At 35.8% G+C, this 17,290-nt stretch overlaps 1 protein-coding gene across 3 annotated transcripts in view; it reads right to left on the reverse strand.

Annotated features, from left to right (window-relative positions):
* LOC136832763 (uncharacterized) overlaps window positions 1-17,290 on the reverse strand; it is a 689,728-nt gene that overhangs the window by 33,317 nt on the left and 639,121 nt on the right. For all 3 annotated transcript variants that reach the window (XM_067094295.1, XM_067094296.1, XM_067094294.1), the window contains one exon: window positions 1,763-1,928. In XM_067094295.1, the coding sequence (XP_066950396.1) occupies window positions 1,763-1,928 (166 nt within the window). The remainder of the gene's footprint in view (window positions 1-1,762; window positions 1,929-17,290) is intronic.

The following is a 17,290-nucleotide window of genomic DNA, read 5'->3' on the forward strand; positions in this document are numbered from 1 at the left end:
CTTTCCACACCCAATACCTACTGTAGCATTTACTTGACCTCCTCCTCTTTTCTTTCTTTGAACTTCCAAATTATACATCGTTTTCAATAATATGTTGTTCTCTATCCTTTCCAAATGCTCAAACCACATAAAAAGACTGATCCTTCTTTCCATTTACTGTAGGGGTGCGAGGATGCCCATGAATAATGAAAGCAAAATATATTTTTATATACGCATGTTATTTTTTTCTGCAAAAAAAAAAAAAAATAATAATAATAATAATAACAATTATTATTATTATTATTATTATTATTATTATTATTATTATTATCAATATTATTATTTTTGCTACAGCAGTGCTCTGAGCTATTGATAAATCTACACTTAATTTCCTAATGTGGTTTTGTTATTAACAAAAATCATATCAACTTTGTACTTTAGTTTTTTTTATATCAGCAATTCATGGGGTGCGAGAACTTACTGCTGATTTGAAAGGGTGTATACAGTGAAAACGATTAAGAACCACTGCTATAGAGCAACCTTTTGACCAAAAAATTTGTCCCATGTTTCGCATCCTTTCAGCAGTTTTTAACGTGAAATTTGCTAAAGCTGTAAAAACCCAACAGATTCGCACATTTATTCTTTTATTTCTTTCATATTTAACACTAATGCTTCCCTTCCCTTCTACGAAGAAAAACTGGCTAAAAAATATCTTTCCTTGCATCTCAACTTTTGCTCCTTTCCCTTACTAACCTTGTGCATATATACAGTATATATATATATATATATATATATATATATATATATATATATATATATATATATATATATATATATATATATACATACATACATATACATACATATATATACATATAAATATATATATATGTATGTATACACACATATACATAAAATTCATAAGTATATATGTGTATGTATGCCAATGTTTGTATGTGCTGTACTGCTATATGCGTAGCTTGCATATCTACGATGAGATTTAATAACTAACTTCATTTGTATGTTTTTCTAGATACGCTAAACAAATATTCCAAACACAAAGGTTACAATTGTCATAAAGCCATGGCAATAATTCACAGGGGCACAATGAATCGAGCAAAAAATATTCATCTTCCAACAATGAAAAAAAGTTACTTAAAAAACGCATGAGCAGAAAATATAAAAAGAATCTAAGAATAATTAGCAATTATGCATTGTAAAGGTCAAAGGTATTTTCATGGATAAACCCCAAAACATTAGTAAGATTTGCTTCAGAGGTCTTAACAAATTATGTTATTAAGTCATCATCTGTTCTCTCACCTGTTCTTATTAAGTCATCATCTGTTCTCTCACCTGTTCTTATTAAGTCATCATCTGTTCTCTCACCTGTCTTATTATGTCAGCATCGGTTCTCTCACCTGTTGTTATCAAGTCATCATCTGTTCTCTCACATGTTCTCATTAATTCATCATTTGTTCTCTCACCTGTTCTCATTAAGTCATCATCTGCTCTCTCTCACCTGTTCTTATTAAGTCATCATCTGTTCTGTCACCTGTTCTTATCAAGTCATCATCTGTTCTCTCACCTGTTCTCATTAAGTTATCATCTGTTCTCTCACCTGTTCCTATTAAGTCATCATCTGTTCTCTCACCTGTTCTTATTAAGTCATCATCTGTTCTGTCACCTGTTCTTATCAAGTCATCATCTGTTCTCTCACCTGTTCTCATTAAGTTATCATCTGTTCTCTCACCTGTTCCTATTAAGTCATCATCTGTTCTCTCACCTGTTCTACTGAGGACCTTGAGGGCCTTGTAGACGAACTCGCAGGTGTTGTTCGACTCCATGTTGGCGTCTTTCATTTGATAAACTATTGAACCGTAGGCCGACATGCTGGAGTCGGTATTTAGCTTCCCAGCAGAAAACAGCTGTCTTCGGTCGTCCACTGACACCTGGAAAAACAGAGAAGAGAAAGGCTGTAACTACAAACTCTTTCTGCGATCATAAACATTACCGGAATGTCAGACATTCATAATAACCGACTCTATTTCTTATAAATGCTGAATGAGCAAATGAGGTTAAGGTTGTTGTAAGAGCAATGGCCTTCCATGTGTTAAATGTGTCAGTGTCAATGTCAAAAATTAGTAATCATGCCTAATTACCTATAAATATGCGTAAAAATCCGCCTGTCTGGTAAATGTAATAAAATTAGTAACAGCAAACCGTCCAGTAAATTATATTATTTTGCTAATATGTGTCACATTTACCAACCATGCGTTATTTATGCATATTTACCAGTAACTGTGCATAATTAGAAACTTCAAAATACATTTACTCCAACACCACTATCATTACGCGTGTGAGGAAGTTAGATAATACTGGCGAAACCATCTTTGCAAATAGAAGGAAAAAAAGCTCATTGGTGGAAATTAAATTCCTTGTCTCAAATACGCATAAAGCTTTGCATGATACGAATTTAGCCATCGTCCCTAAGGTTTTGATACCTCTCACAGTGAAAAATTGTGACATTACGACCAATGACATACGTATTACGCACAATTTTTTATTTCTTTTAGACGGTATAATTAACCGTAGTACTATATCATACTTGTGCGTTAAAAATTAATAACAAAACAGAAATAAAGTCGTTCCTGATAACAATACAATAAAAGAAAAAGATAAAAAAGTGAATAAATCAATCAGTATTAACAAAAGGTCTGAAGTGTTTCATTCGCACCATCCTCTCACGAACAATTCATAGTTTCTGGTAGAATTAGGTGGTAAAATCTCTAAGGGCTGTAGAAAATAAAGCTTGAAGTTGAAGGTAAAACCAAGTACAGTGTTACCTATGCAGGCGTAATCGTGGATTGAGAGCACAGTAATGGATCGGGCAACGAAAGGTGTTAATTTTGCTGGAATTTAGCCTTTTCCCGACTGACTACACCACCCCCTGATCTTCTACTGTGGATCTCTGTTCAGGGTGAATGATCTCTGGGCAATACAGTGAAGAACACCAAATAATATAGGTCTAGCTTCGCTTAAAACGCTGTAGACTACAACTCTGTTGCCTTTCATCTACAGAAACTTGTGAAAGAGATTAAGTAAATAGCTGCCAACGCTCAAGTTGCGAAGTCTATACGCATGAACTTTATGGTTAAATGTCAAGGACAGTACTTCTAGACTCATTATCAGTTGTCACTGTTGACGTGTGGATCTGCGATGACATCACAGCTGCCTAACTGAGTCCTTTAGCAGACTGGCTATCAAGAACAATATTCAGATTAATTATGTAAGAGCTACAGATCAACTTTCCAACAAACTTAGATTGTACAGGAAATAGAATACTAACCTGATATTATTCAGACCAGCAGTTATACAGCTCTTTAAAACGGAGTGTGTTGCCTAGTTTCCGTTAGTTTGGAAAGCTGGCATTTAGGAAACAAATATGATCAAATGCGCCATCAAAGGCAGGTTTTGGACCAAATTCCTCAATCCTGAGTTTCATTTTGTTAGAATCGGATCGGTAATTCCTTCGAAAGTCACTTCTAAGGGGACCAGGGATAGTAACTGGAAAAATAATCTCGGCCATCAATTTACAAAAAGAAAATCGATATTGGCATTAGAAGAGGTGAGCGAAATACTGTTATTTTTCGGTGCATACTTGCTACATATAATTACTGACACCAGGCACAGATAAATGGTTCTTATGGAAGTGCAATTTAAGACATGAATGGGGACAAAAAGGAATGGTATGCAACAACTTATGATAGATAGGTAACTACATAGCAGACACTACATAAGCAAATAACTCTGCCACTTCTGTTATGGAGTCTACAGCGGTAGACCCAACACAAAAGAGCGTGATCCAAGTCGACTGTTCCAGACATGTAGCAAAAATGTCAACCGACACCGGAATTAGGGATAGACCATTTATAAATGAACTTTACTTTTTGTTACTTTCTACGCCAATGAAAATAATAAGGATTCTATGATTCTTTGCATATTATTACTGGAAAGGTTTAACAAGACATCATGCAACAAAATCATACACCTAGCATATCTGTGCATGCACTGTTTGCCTTAATTGTAAAACATTGAATTACTATAATAATGAAATCCTTGCATCACAGTGTAGATAATACATATAATTTTAACTGCCTGTTTTTCACAGTCACAAAGGGTAGATGCATTTTGTCTTCACACAAGAGACGATTCGAAACACAAAGAAGAAGAAGAAGAAGAAGAAGAAGAAGAAGAAGAAGAAGAAGAAGAGCGGGTTAGCATACCCGTGTAGACAGATTCTCTCTATTAAAGCAGCACAAACAAAATGGAACTCTCTCGAAGGTAGAAAGCTTTCCTTCTCTTGACAGACCCCCAAAAGCTATCTCAACGGAAACTGCAAAATCACAGAGCTTCGGAACTCACTGCAGACAGAATCAGACCACCGATATTTTGTATAAAAGAATATGGATAATTTTCATGAAAGATTATTTATTGACACTTTAAAGGCTGATTTAAAAGAAAGGTTAAAAAGATAAAAACATACCTAAGATTTTTGAAACTGAGAGTCATGAAACAAGAAATTAAACCAACTTCAATTAGATGGAAACCTTCAAAGCTTCTGATAAGCATATCCTTGAACTCCAAGGTTGCAGTTTTACCTACTTTCCTTTCTGATATCACTCTAAATTCTATCGTTTATTAACAGTTTTCCAGTTTTCGACCTGATAAACAACAATCATTATCGCCAAGAACAGCACCAACATTTTTATCAATTTAGCAAAAAGAAAATCTCACATCAGACAGACTGCATGACAGTGTGAATATTTCACAGACTATTCCTACGGAAGCTTTGCCTTTGCCTCGCCATATCTCTCCTTACTTCAGTATATCAAGAGAAGGATTAAGGATAGATGAGGTAAATGATCCAGCAGAGTAGAATAACTGGACTAGGATTAAGATAAAGACAAACAAAACGGTAAAAAGGAATCACATGGTGGATGATATTAATCGCATGGCAAATTTCTTACCCTAACTAGTAAAGCATTATATCGGCTATATCTATCTTTCATTCTATCCATACATTGTCTGTGATTGTCATAACATGGACTAGTCAAGATCATATTATATTAAAATATATAGAAAGACAGATAGATAGACAGATACGTAGATAACTCGACGCCCCCCCCCTTGGAAAACCAGGATCCATTTGACCGACTTCCCTAGGAATGAAAATCTTATCCCACTGTGTAGGCTACACCTCCCGCTGGAAGAAGAGATTCTAGCAGAAGTTCTCTCACAAGGAGTCTAACGACGCTGCAAAAGAACGTGTGTGTAAATTTTCAACTGAACGTTCGTTTATTTATCCAATCGCATCGATTTTATAATTATAACTGTGCTGGCTTTTAAAATGTGCGTTATTTCAGTGTATGCTGAAATTTTTAACAGAAAGTTTGTCTCTCCAGCAAAATTATAAAAGGAGTCATTACTGAACAAACATCAGTTTCGAACGTCACAGACAGTCTTCAATAAAACAAATAAAATATGCGCGGAAGTTTCTTCGGCGCAATCGAGTTTTCTGTACAGCCGCTACCGCGTATTATCAGGGCCACCACCGAAAATAGATCTATCTTTCGGTGGTCTCGGTATAATGCTGTATGCACCGCGGCCCATGAAACTTTAACCACGGCCCAGTGGTGTCCTATCCTATATCGTTGCCAGAAGCACCATTATGGCTAACTTTAACCTTAAACAAAATAAATACTACTGAGGCCACAAGGCTGCAATTTGATATGTCTGATGATTGGAGGGTGGATGATTAACATACCAATTTGCAGCCCTCTAGCTTCAGTAGTTTTTAAGATCTGAGGGCGGACATACAAAAGCGCGGACAGAAAAAAGTGCGGACGGACAGACAAAGCCGGCATAATAGTTTTCTTTGACAGAAAACTAAAATAATGATTGGAAAACGTTGAAACTAATTATGTTACGTTGAGAAGTATAACATTTCATGCTCATGTGCAACCGCCGGTAGTTATTCATATTTATAATCGAATTCAACCCCTTTTAATCTCCGCCTGATCTTGCTGGGTTCGGAACATTGCATTTCAATTATTCTCTCTGCCTTTTGCATTTCAATTTCATAGACTGCTGGCCTGAAGAGCATCTCTGATCTCATTTGCCCTATACGCAAATGTGTACATTTTATACACACACTTATATACATATGCATAAAATATATATATATATATATATATATATATATATATATATTATATATATATATATATATATATATATATATATATATATATATATATATATATATATATATATATATATTATATATATTTTTTTAAATTACCAATTACATTCTTGAATAAACATCTTATACAGACCTAACTGGTCTTTTTTTTTCGTTTCATATAACAATCATAGCTAACATTATTCACTGGACACTTCAAAACGAACAAATAAATTTTCACAATAATTTTCATAGGGCGTAAGTATAATTTATTTACGCCCTATGAAAATTACAACAGTAATTCTGAAGTGTACATACCCATTTCTTCAAACTGTATTTTAACATATTGCTTGCAAAAGCATATACGTAATACAATACAGAGAGAGAGAGAGAGAGAGAGAGAGAGAGAGAGAGAGAGAGATGATGTTGTAGCCGTGTATTCAGGTATGTGTACCAGAGCGCATGTGCGTAAACACTTCGGTGGGCTAAAAAACTTGGAGATTGTCACCAAACTTGGGGTAACGTTCCTCTCCCATCAAAGCGGTAAACTTTTTCCGTTTCCATTGTCTCATCTTGACCCCCTCCGGTTTTTTTCGGGTCCGAAATCCTCTCCAGTTCCATGAAGACGTCAGTTCTAAACTCTCCACTAAAACCGGTAAGTTAGAAATGATATTTCCTTATGCATCCCATACACTCAAAAAGCTAGGATGTGATGTTGATTTTCGATATCATGTAAATGCCACTGTGAAAAATCGTAAATCGTCGAAACAGGCGAAGGTATGAGGAACTTTTCATGCGATCATCTGACAGCGGATTTGATGCAGTGGACACAAGAGCAAGATTCGGTTCCCATTACAGCTAATTAACTCTTCAGACAGATGTCCAGCGAACGCACTCGAGTCTGAAACGCTTTAAAACGCTAATCTGCCGTTCAGAGCTATCAGGTAACCTTACTTCCTCTTTCAAAGTTACACATTCATCGTTTTCGAATAGTTATCTCTTTGAAATAGAAAAAGAGAGGTATTATTTCATGTGAGAGCCAATGAAAAATATCAAACAGGGTAGCCAAAAGAAAAACCTAAAAATCCCATGCAATGGAAACACTTGCAAATTACCATCAAATACACTCTACCGAATCTTCAGTTGGAAACCATTTTCACACATGATCTCTATTTAACGAGCAAAAAACCAAAGGAATAAAGCATACACTAGCTACCGTGTATTAGCCTTCAGTATAGTAAATATCTACGCGTTATGCATATAACTGACCAGGATAGAGGCTACATCCAAGGCCTGGCCAATGACGGACAAAACTGGCGCTATCTTCTCTTTTACCAAACACACACACACACACACACACACGTATTCAGAAAGAGAAAACTAGAGTAAAGACGAAGCAGACCCACTAACAAGGAGTGTGATGGCTCAAGAGAAAACCAGGATAGCGGCTAATGTCCGGTTCATCTTTGCACTGCTGAACAAAGAATGAAACAGTTATGCGTAAAGCTTTCACGAATTCGGTCAGTCAATGTACTTAAACAAAATGCTCATGAGTAGCGTATTAACATCTTGTAAGTACGCTTTGCCACTTAGCTCTCATGCTTCCGCAGTTGAGTCTCTCTTTGTCCACCACTTTATTTACATCCGAAACCCTCCGATTATACACACCAATATGTCATAGTCGATTCTCTTCATGTGCCCAGACAATCTCAAAACACTTGACACGTTCACTACGAGGTCAAGGGGTTAACTTTAACCTCATTCTGACATATGAGGTGCGGGTTCGAATCCTGCCACGGGCCTCGGAATTTCTTTTGTTTCATTTGGAACTTAGATTTGTAGTAACAAACGTATTCAGAAAGTGTGAAGGCATCGAGAAGTTAAGATGTCAATTTTGCTATTACAAATATATATATATATATATATATATATATATATATATATATATATATATATATATATATATATATATATATATATATACATATATACACACATACATATCAGCATTTTGTTTAAGCATACGGACTGACCGAATTCGTGAAAGCTTTCCGCGTAACTGCTTCATTCTTTGTTCAGCAGTACAAAGATGAACCGGACATTGGCCGCTATTCTGGGTTTCTCTTGATCCATCCCACTCCTTGTCAGTGGGTCTGCTTCGTCTTTACTCTTTTCTCTTTCCCTTCCTTGCTTGACTCATGAGTATGCATCTCATCTCTGTCAACCCGGCAATTGACTCTCTTCTATCCCACACAAACTGCAATAAATACGCATGTAAATCTGAACAGAAAAGCCCATAAAATACTGAATTAACTATAGTCAAAGATATCTGAAATAAATAATGGCATGGGAGCAAGCTATGTCATCGCTATGGTTGTTCATAAATTGTCGCAGAATTTCTTTTCAAACATTTTTTCGCTTCACAGCCAAATTCTTAGCCTTCTCAATTTAATATCAGTAAAACATAAACTTATATATATAAAAATATATAACTAAATCACCAGAACATAAATGTTTAAAATTATTTCCCTTAGAAGAGCAGTTTTACCTTAATTTTTCATCTAACGATCACAATTCTGTTACGACCCGAGTATATCACTTCAGCAACAGTGATGCAGCTTAATTTCCTTGGAGCGGCCTTTTCGCGTCCCTTTTTTGTAATTTGCAGTTTAGCAGCGGAAAATCTTCCATTTTCAGCAACATTTTCTAAAAAGAAAAAAAAATTGCTCGTCCCATTTTTTTTTTCAGAAAGCATTATACCTGAGCTTAAGGAATGCATTTCACCCTAATTCTGAAGAATGAAACATTATGAGAACAAGGGAGTTTTTAGAAAAACAACAGAGAAAGACAATTATTTAAAATGATGATTTCCGTGAGGCAAGGGGTGGCTTTACTCTCTACGTATAGGATGCGCACATACGCTGTAAATGCGGAAGTAATGATGGACGAACCATGTTTTAAAACAAATGACGCAGAAAATCGCAGGTGTCATTTCAGTCTGAAATAATGACTTGACTTGACGTCACTTCGTCCTATGGAAATGTTAGGGGTAAATCCCAGTACACCTTCCATTGCACTGACGTGCAACCTGTCGTGCATCTCTCTCTCTCTCTCTCTCTCTGATATTTTCTACATTCCTGTCATGCACGTCTTTTCCTCAGCTCCCACACATTGTATCTGTTACTCAATAAAGCTCTAGCCCAAAGGTCTTCACCAGATAAAGAAGACACTGAATTTTTTGTAATCTGAAGAGAAAGCCATAAACGGATAAAGGGGTCGGTACATATCCATTTAAAACATCCTATTTTCTTCATGTTGCAAAAGAATGAGCTCCCTTTCAAAAAGACTTATGCAGAGAGAGAGAGAGAGAGAGAGAGAGAGAGAGAGAGAGAGAGAGAGAGAGAGAGAGAGAGAGAGAGACGGGATGAGATTCTTAGCCTCACTGCCTTGTATCAAACAGTGTTAAAGAGTTATACCAGTGGCTATGCCAACTCTCTACATCCATAACCATTTCCACCTTTCTCACGTCTTGATGTATGCAACATAACTAATTGTTCTCAACAGCATTTAATATTTTTCATTCCCTTTCATTAGTTATACTTTACTTCCATAAAGGAGAGCTGACTCAATAATCTGTTTATGCAAATCCATTGCTTCCATAAATACTTTTCTTCTGTTCCAAACCTTTTGCAGGCAGCCATTTTTATACCTCCCCTATCTATACTAACACTCGCTTTTCCAGCTTTCTGGCTTTTATTTGCTCTCATGACCCTATCGCCGCCTACATTCACTTTCAGTTTTATCATTTTATAGTTTTAACCTTATACCAATCTCCCTCTGAATGTTTCCTTTACTATCACCAATTAACAGTGTATCAGCCAGTCTTCAATCAACACAAAACTTTTCTTATCTCACAATATTTAAAGGTATATATTTACTTTTTCACCCATAAAGAAAATTAAATCTGGAAGCTGAACATACCCTGGCCGGATACCTACATTTATAAAAACCATCTATTCGGTCTACATATGAACGTTCATCATATAAATTCTAATTTGTCCCAAAAACTCATCATAAACACTATATCCTCAGTTCCCTGCACATCATAGCTCTGTTAGCCATTGTCATAAGCTTTACATAGGTCTATATGGGCAACAAACAGTAAAGCTTTCCCATATTCTTTTAGTCTCCTCACTGAACTGTTTCGTATTTTGACCCACAAAGCAACTTCCGAAGACATATTGTGCACCATTGCATATTATTTAAAAATCCCCTTCTGAAGGCTTTTGTTGATTGCGAGAAGGTAACAGACAGCGTCCACGGGCCAAGATTACGGAAGGTCTTGCGTGGCTACGGTATTCCCGTTCAATATGAAAGCTATCTTAAACTATCTACGAACGGATTAGATGCAAATTAAGTGTTGCTTGGGTCTTGTAAAGTGAGTTTGCAGTATGGTAAATAGTGGGGGCAACAGAGACTGTTTTGTCCCCTTTGCCGTTTGCTCTTTTCATAGATTTTATCATACAAAGGTGGCTGGATATGTAAGAGAAGGTTTGCATTGGAGTAACGATAGAAACTTAACAGACGAAACACTATGAGATTCACAAACCTTGTATAACAGAATGCACCATATTGCTCGAGAGATGAGACGCGAGAAAAATCTATAAAAAGCAGGAACGATAAAGGACAGAATGTACAAAAGGATGAAATGACAATGGATGGCGAAATAATTAATGAGGCTGAATCTTTTCAAAAAATTCTGAACAATAAAATTCGATAAAGGTAATTTGAATTTAGTGAAAGACTAAAAAAAGGCAATGTAAACAATAGGCAGGATGGAAAGGATTTGGAAATCAGACTGAAACTGCCCACGAATAAACATTCGACTAGTATGATCTGCATTGCTATAGGGGCATGAATCATGACAATGCAACTGTATCTAAAGAATTTTGTTGATTTGAGATTTAAGCTTTAAGAAGAATACTAGTAGTCAGATGGCAGGACGGAGATATAAATGATACCGTAAGGAATATTACGGATGTTAAGTAACCAATTGGTTCTTAGCCACGTAAAATAAGTCTAGCCCTAGGAGAGCTGTTAATCAGCTCAGTGGTCTGGTAAAACTAAGGTATACTTAACTTTTTTTCCACATATGGATGAGATAATGACGAACGGGAGATGGAGATGGCCTGGAAAAGGCTCTTCGCACCTACCCGGGGAGAATAGTACATGCTGTCAGATGATGTCCTTGTGGGCACCACAAGAGTATGAAGATCCAGACCCACTTGGTTAAGAATTATAGGACGGGAGGCTGAACATGAGTGATTTGTGGGAGTGCAAAATACACAAGTGGTATTGTATATAGACGCTTTGCTTCGCACGCCGATGAAAGTGATGATAATAATGATATATATATATATATATATATATATATATATATATATATATATATATTTTATATTTATATATGTATATGTATATATACACATATATATTTATACATGTGTGTATGAATATTATATGTGTGTATATATATATATATATATATATATATATATATATATATATATATATATATATATATATATATATATATATATTTATGTGTGTGTGTGTTCGTCGCTGGGTGAGCGGGTTCCGTCCTCAGCTACCACCCCGTTGGTCGCGAGTTCGAATCTCTGACCGGCCAGTGAAGAACAAGAGGAATTTGTTTCTGGTGATAGAAATTCATTTCTCGCTATAATACGGTTCGGATTCCACAATAAGCTGTAGGTCCCTTTTCTAGGTAACCAATTGGTTCTTAGCCATGTAAAAATAAATCTAATCCTTCGGGCCAGCCCTAGGAGACCTGTTAATCAGCTCAGTGGTCTGGTTAAACTAAGATATACTTAATTTGTGTGTGTGTGTGTGTGTGTGTGAAGACATATCATACAGCAGTGCAAGGAAAAACAAAAATCCCCTGCAGATGGCTTTTGTTGGTTACGGGAAGGTATTTGACAGCGTGTCGCATTGAAATAACTTTCCATTTTGGATTGTGTGAAAATATTCCGAAATGGATTTTCGGAGCTAAACACTGGTTTCAAAAGATGCAATGCTGTGGTCCAGTAGGAAATGAACAAACTCTAGTCGCTACGAGACCCTCAAGTGTTATTCCGATGGTTTTAAGTTTGAGTCACCTATAAATATCAAAATGCTTAGCACGGTTTCCGAAGAAGATGCGTCACTCTTCTAATTCAAGCTGTATAAGAGTATGGTTTAGAACATCAGAGGATATCTACTGTGCTGAAAGTTAGTAAATAAAAACAATATTCAACCTTAAAAAGACACCATTCACAAGGGAACGAAGAAAATTATACACTACCCTACAACATGGTTCTCAGCTTCTGGAAATACATGCTCCCTGCCGAATTAAGCCAACCCAACAATAAATACTAAGGTCTCACTTGAGCTGTGAGCAGCTCCAAGTTCTCCTTTACAGAAATATCCTGCTCTCTTGGCATACATGATCTATATAGCACGAAGGGCGCTTAGAAATATCAAGATTTAGTTATCAAGGGAAACACTCTCACAGTCATCTTTTTGGTAGACTACTAAACAATTCCGTGCTTTCTGGAATCAGGGAAGCCAAGTATTCATTTCCATGAATTTGTCAGGCATATGTAGCCATTTCACGAGCTATTATCACACACTATCATGCGGTGCCATACCACTAAGAAACTGTACAGGGGCTGTTCTTGGTTATTAGGACATCGTCGCATGAGTCTCCGACGAGTTACTGTGCTCAGAGCCATCAGGAGAAGGCAGCCTTTTGGTCAGCAAGCTTTCGTGAACTCAAAACAGTCTTGAAGTGCTCAATAAACATTACTCACTACATTATGTTAAGACACTTAACCACCAAGAAATGCAGTCTTTTAGTACTTAAAAGATTCTGAGCAAACTCAAAGGTGGAACCATGGTCGTGAAGTCCAGAACACACAAAGGAATGCAAGCGGGATACTCTTGAACAGCAGCCGCTTTGAGCGTTTCCATTTTCATCATTCAGTGTGTGATGTTTTTGTATGCTATTACTACGACTCTGGTTTGATTCCGGTAACTGAAGTGTTCTCGCCGTAATCACAAACACACACCCAGAGAGAGAGAGAGAGAGAGAGAGAGAGAGAGAGAGAGAGAGAGAGAGAGAGGAGAGAGAGAGAGAGAGAGGCGCGTCAACAAAGATGGAAAACTTACATCCAAGGAGATTCATCTATTCGTCAGACAGGGCGATTTCCTTTGATAAGGCCAAGATCATATTGGCTCTTTTTCGACCTCCAATTTCAGCCATTGGCTCGATTAAAGTTGAGATGGACTTTCCTCTGCAGCTTCAAACACATCGTACAGCGTTTATGGCCTTCAAAAATCATCACTCGCTGATATAATCACTTCCCAAAAACCGCCAGTAAATGTTTGTGTAAGCTTCCCAACTTCCATATCAATTTCTAAATCATTCCGGAAAAACCGCATCATACATATTTATTTACATTTATGTATGCACATATATAATATACATATCAGTAATTTAAACCAACAGTAAAACCTGCATTTCGCTTACACACGAGTGAGTTGAGGGCAAGAGATTTCAATCAGAGAAAATTCATCGAAGAACGATTTGCTTGCAAGATTCCAGCATTAGATAAAGGCACAACCACTTCCCATTTATCCACGCAAAACAAATTTCCACAGCGTCAGCGCCGTCGAACGTGTTCATAAACCACAAAAAACCTAAATATTTAAATGAAAAGATGAGAACTTACTGCGTCTTAATGTCCGAGCGTTCGCTGCTGCCTCCACGATCATGAAAAGAGCAGAGATAAACAGCAGACAATACAGAAGCGATCCAGCTCGAGCTGGGGAAACGATGCGACTGTCATGGTGAGCAAGAGGAGGAGGGAGTGCTAGCTTCTACACCATGGTTACGCGTTTCTTGTTGAGAGAGAGAGAGAGAGAGAGAGAGAGAGAGAGAGAGAGAGAGAGAGAGAGAGGTATTTCTGTTCTCCTTTTCACGTTCAGAAACATCATAACGTTTTCACTTTCTCATTCTCTATTTAAGCTTTGTCTCTCCCACTCACCCACACGCAAACACTCCCTCTCTCTCTCTCTCTCTCTATTCTATTTATATATATATATATATATATATATATATATATATATATATATATATACACTCACATATATATATATATATATATATATATATATATATATATATATATATATATATATATATATATATATATATACACTCACACACATATATACTGTATATATATATATATATATATATATATATATATATATATATATATATATATATATATATATATATATATATATATATATATATATATATATCCTTGTAACAGAACCATGCAGAATGAAGATTTTCTTTTCCATTTCCAGTGAAACAATATATTTTTCAAAACAAAAGACTCGCCTTTTTGTGCGTTTCCTATTACATCCCTCAGTGGTTTTACATAACCTTCGATGCAACGGGTGAAAAAAAAAGGAAAACTTAATTCCGAGCGTGTGGTTACATTCTGCAAAATTCGTTTATCAAAGAAAAGGAACTTGGATAAAAGATATTTCCCGTGTAAGCAATGAATTGCATTCAAATATTCTTATTTCTGCATAGCTCAATTTCAGGCTTCATAATCATACGATTCAATTGTTGACTTTTACCAAATTTAACAAGGATATTCGAGTGAGGGTCATGGTCATTTACTCCTCTTTTATTAAGAGTGTCCTCTTATGTCCCCACCTTTAATTTAAAAGGAAGTAATTTTCTTAACTGCTTCAGGTATTCCGGAGGAAAAACAACTATATATATATATATATATATATATATATATATATATATATATATATATATATATATATACATATATATATATATTATATATATAAACATATATATTATATATATTATATATTTATATGTATATATCATATATATGTGTGTATATATGTATATATATATAATATATATATGTATATAAATATAATATATATATATATATATATATATATATATATATATATATATATATATATATATATATACATATATATATATATATACACTGTATATATATACACATATCATATATATATTCTGTTAGACTTTTCGCTTAACATTGTACGTAACTGAGATTTAGAAAGTGAATATATTTTGTTGCCTTGCAAAGTAAATTCCAGAAACAACTACAAATAGCATAAAACAAGTAAAAAATGCGGGGAATTTTCCTCGGCGCAATCGAGTTTTCTGTACAGCGTGTAATCAAGGCCACCGAAAATAGAACTATCTTTCGGTGGTCTCGGTATAATGCTGTATGAGCCGCGGCCCTTAAAACTTTAATCACGGCCCGTTGGTGACCTATCCTATATCGCTGCCAGAAGCAAGATCATGGCTAACTTTAACCTTAAATAAAATAAAAACTAGTGCAGCTAGATGGCTGCAATTTGGTGTGTTTGATGATTGTAGGGTGGATGATCAACATACCAATTTGCAACCCTCTAGTCTCAGTAGTTTCTTTGATCTGAGGACGGACAGAAAAAGTGCGGACAGAATGAAGTGCGGACAGACATACAGAGCCGGCGCAATAGTTTTCTTTTACAGAAAACTAAAAGTTAGGGGGAATTCATATTTAAAAGCAAAAACGCCACTTATTCATAACTATTTGACACAAAATACAAGGCAGTAAGGAATAAATAATACCACACAAGCCATACTAACTAATCTCATTGCACGAAAAATGAAAATACGATTAGGCTTCTGGAAATGCAAACTTCAAAGAAATTACCACACTGGAATAATCGGCCAGTCACGAGAGAATTATTTCACGATATACAAAAATTCATTAATGCACTTGCTCTCTAGTGGGTCAAAGCAATTCTGCAGAACGCTACTTCTTTCAAAACAAAATTCAGATGAAAAATGCAGATTTGCCCTGATTACCGAAGTAAAAAAAATAAAAATATATATATATATACATGACAAAATTTTCTAGATTAAAAACCCTTTTGAACGCAATTTGAACAAGGACGCCAACAGGAAGTAACGTTACAAAGGAGCCACTAGTCACGCAACCATAAAAAATACTACTTCAAACACAGTGCATTCTCAGTATTATAACTCATTTGAAATTAGACTTAAATTTGTTTTTACATTATCAGTCCTTTTTTGGCGAGACAGTACTTTACATTCCAGCTTCCAAGGTAAAGAATTTAAACACTAGTGAGTACTTGTCTGACGCAATTTATGGCTACTTAAAATGAGTGAATTGCAGTTCAACTCACACTGTACTTCTAAAAAGCCTATTAAGAGGAGCTATAGCGACTTTTACTGCTTTTATGTGCTAAATTTTATCATGTTTATCTGACAGAGCTAAGCTGCCAGTACAATTTTTCCCCTAAGTTCCACTGATCTCACAACAGATGAAATTTCTGCCAGCGCATGGGCAGGTCTTCAGGTTTAGCCTCTGAAGGTGAACCTAAACTCAGTTAGTTAGGATACATCTGGGTATATAACAAGTGAATATGCCAGCCATATTCAAAGTGCTATTCTGTCGAAAGACCATATCCCACAAAATGCTAGTGAATATCCAATCTGTGTAGCAAACTGAAAAAGACTATCTCCAAGGAACTTAATCTTGCCTTTTATTGCCGTTTCCTCTAACTACTATACAAGCCGGATATAATGTGCGAGATATCTGAGGATCTGCCTCTCCCTGGATACTGGACATATGGCGAAAGAAAGCTATTAATCATTAAGAGTAAAACGACAAGCAAGAATATCTGGTCAGTAACGAGAGTAACGAGTGCTCTAAAAATATCCTTTATCTTCTTTCAGTTGCGTAACGCCTAACTCGCTTTTATTTTGAATGAAAAATGACAGTCACAAAAGGACTGACTTCAAGAGCCGTTCAGAAATCTTCATTATATTTGTTTTTCAAAAAGTAAATGCCGCTTTATTATATCACCCTACCCCTTGTAATGATTTCCAAAAATCTGTTAAGAAGTTACTATTACATAACC

This window comes from Macrobrachium rosenbergii, chromosome 50, assembly GCF_040412425.1.
Source record: "Macrobrachium rosenbergii isolate ZJJX-2024 chromosome 50, ASM4041242v1, whole genome shotgun sequence".
Lineage (NCBI taxonomy): Eukaryota > Metazoa > Arthropoda > Malacostraca > Decapoda > Palaemonidae > Macrobrachium > Macrobrachium rosenbergii.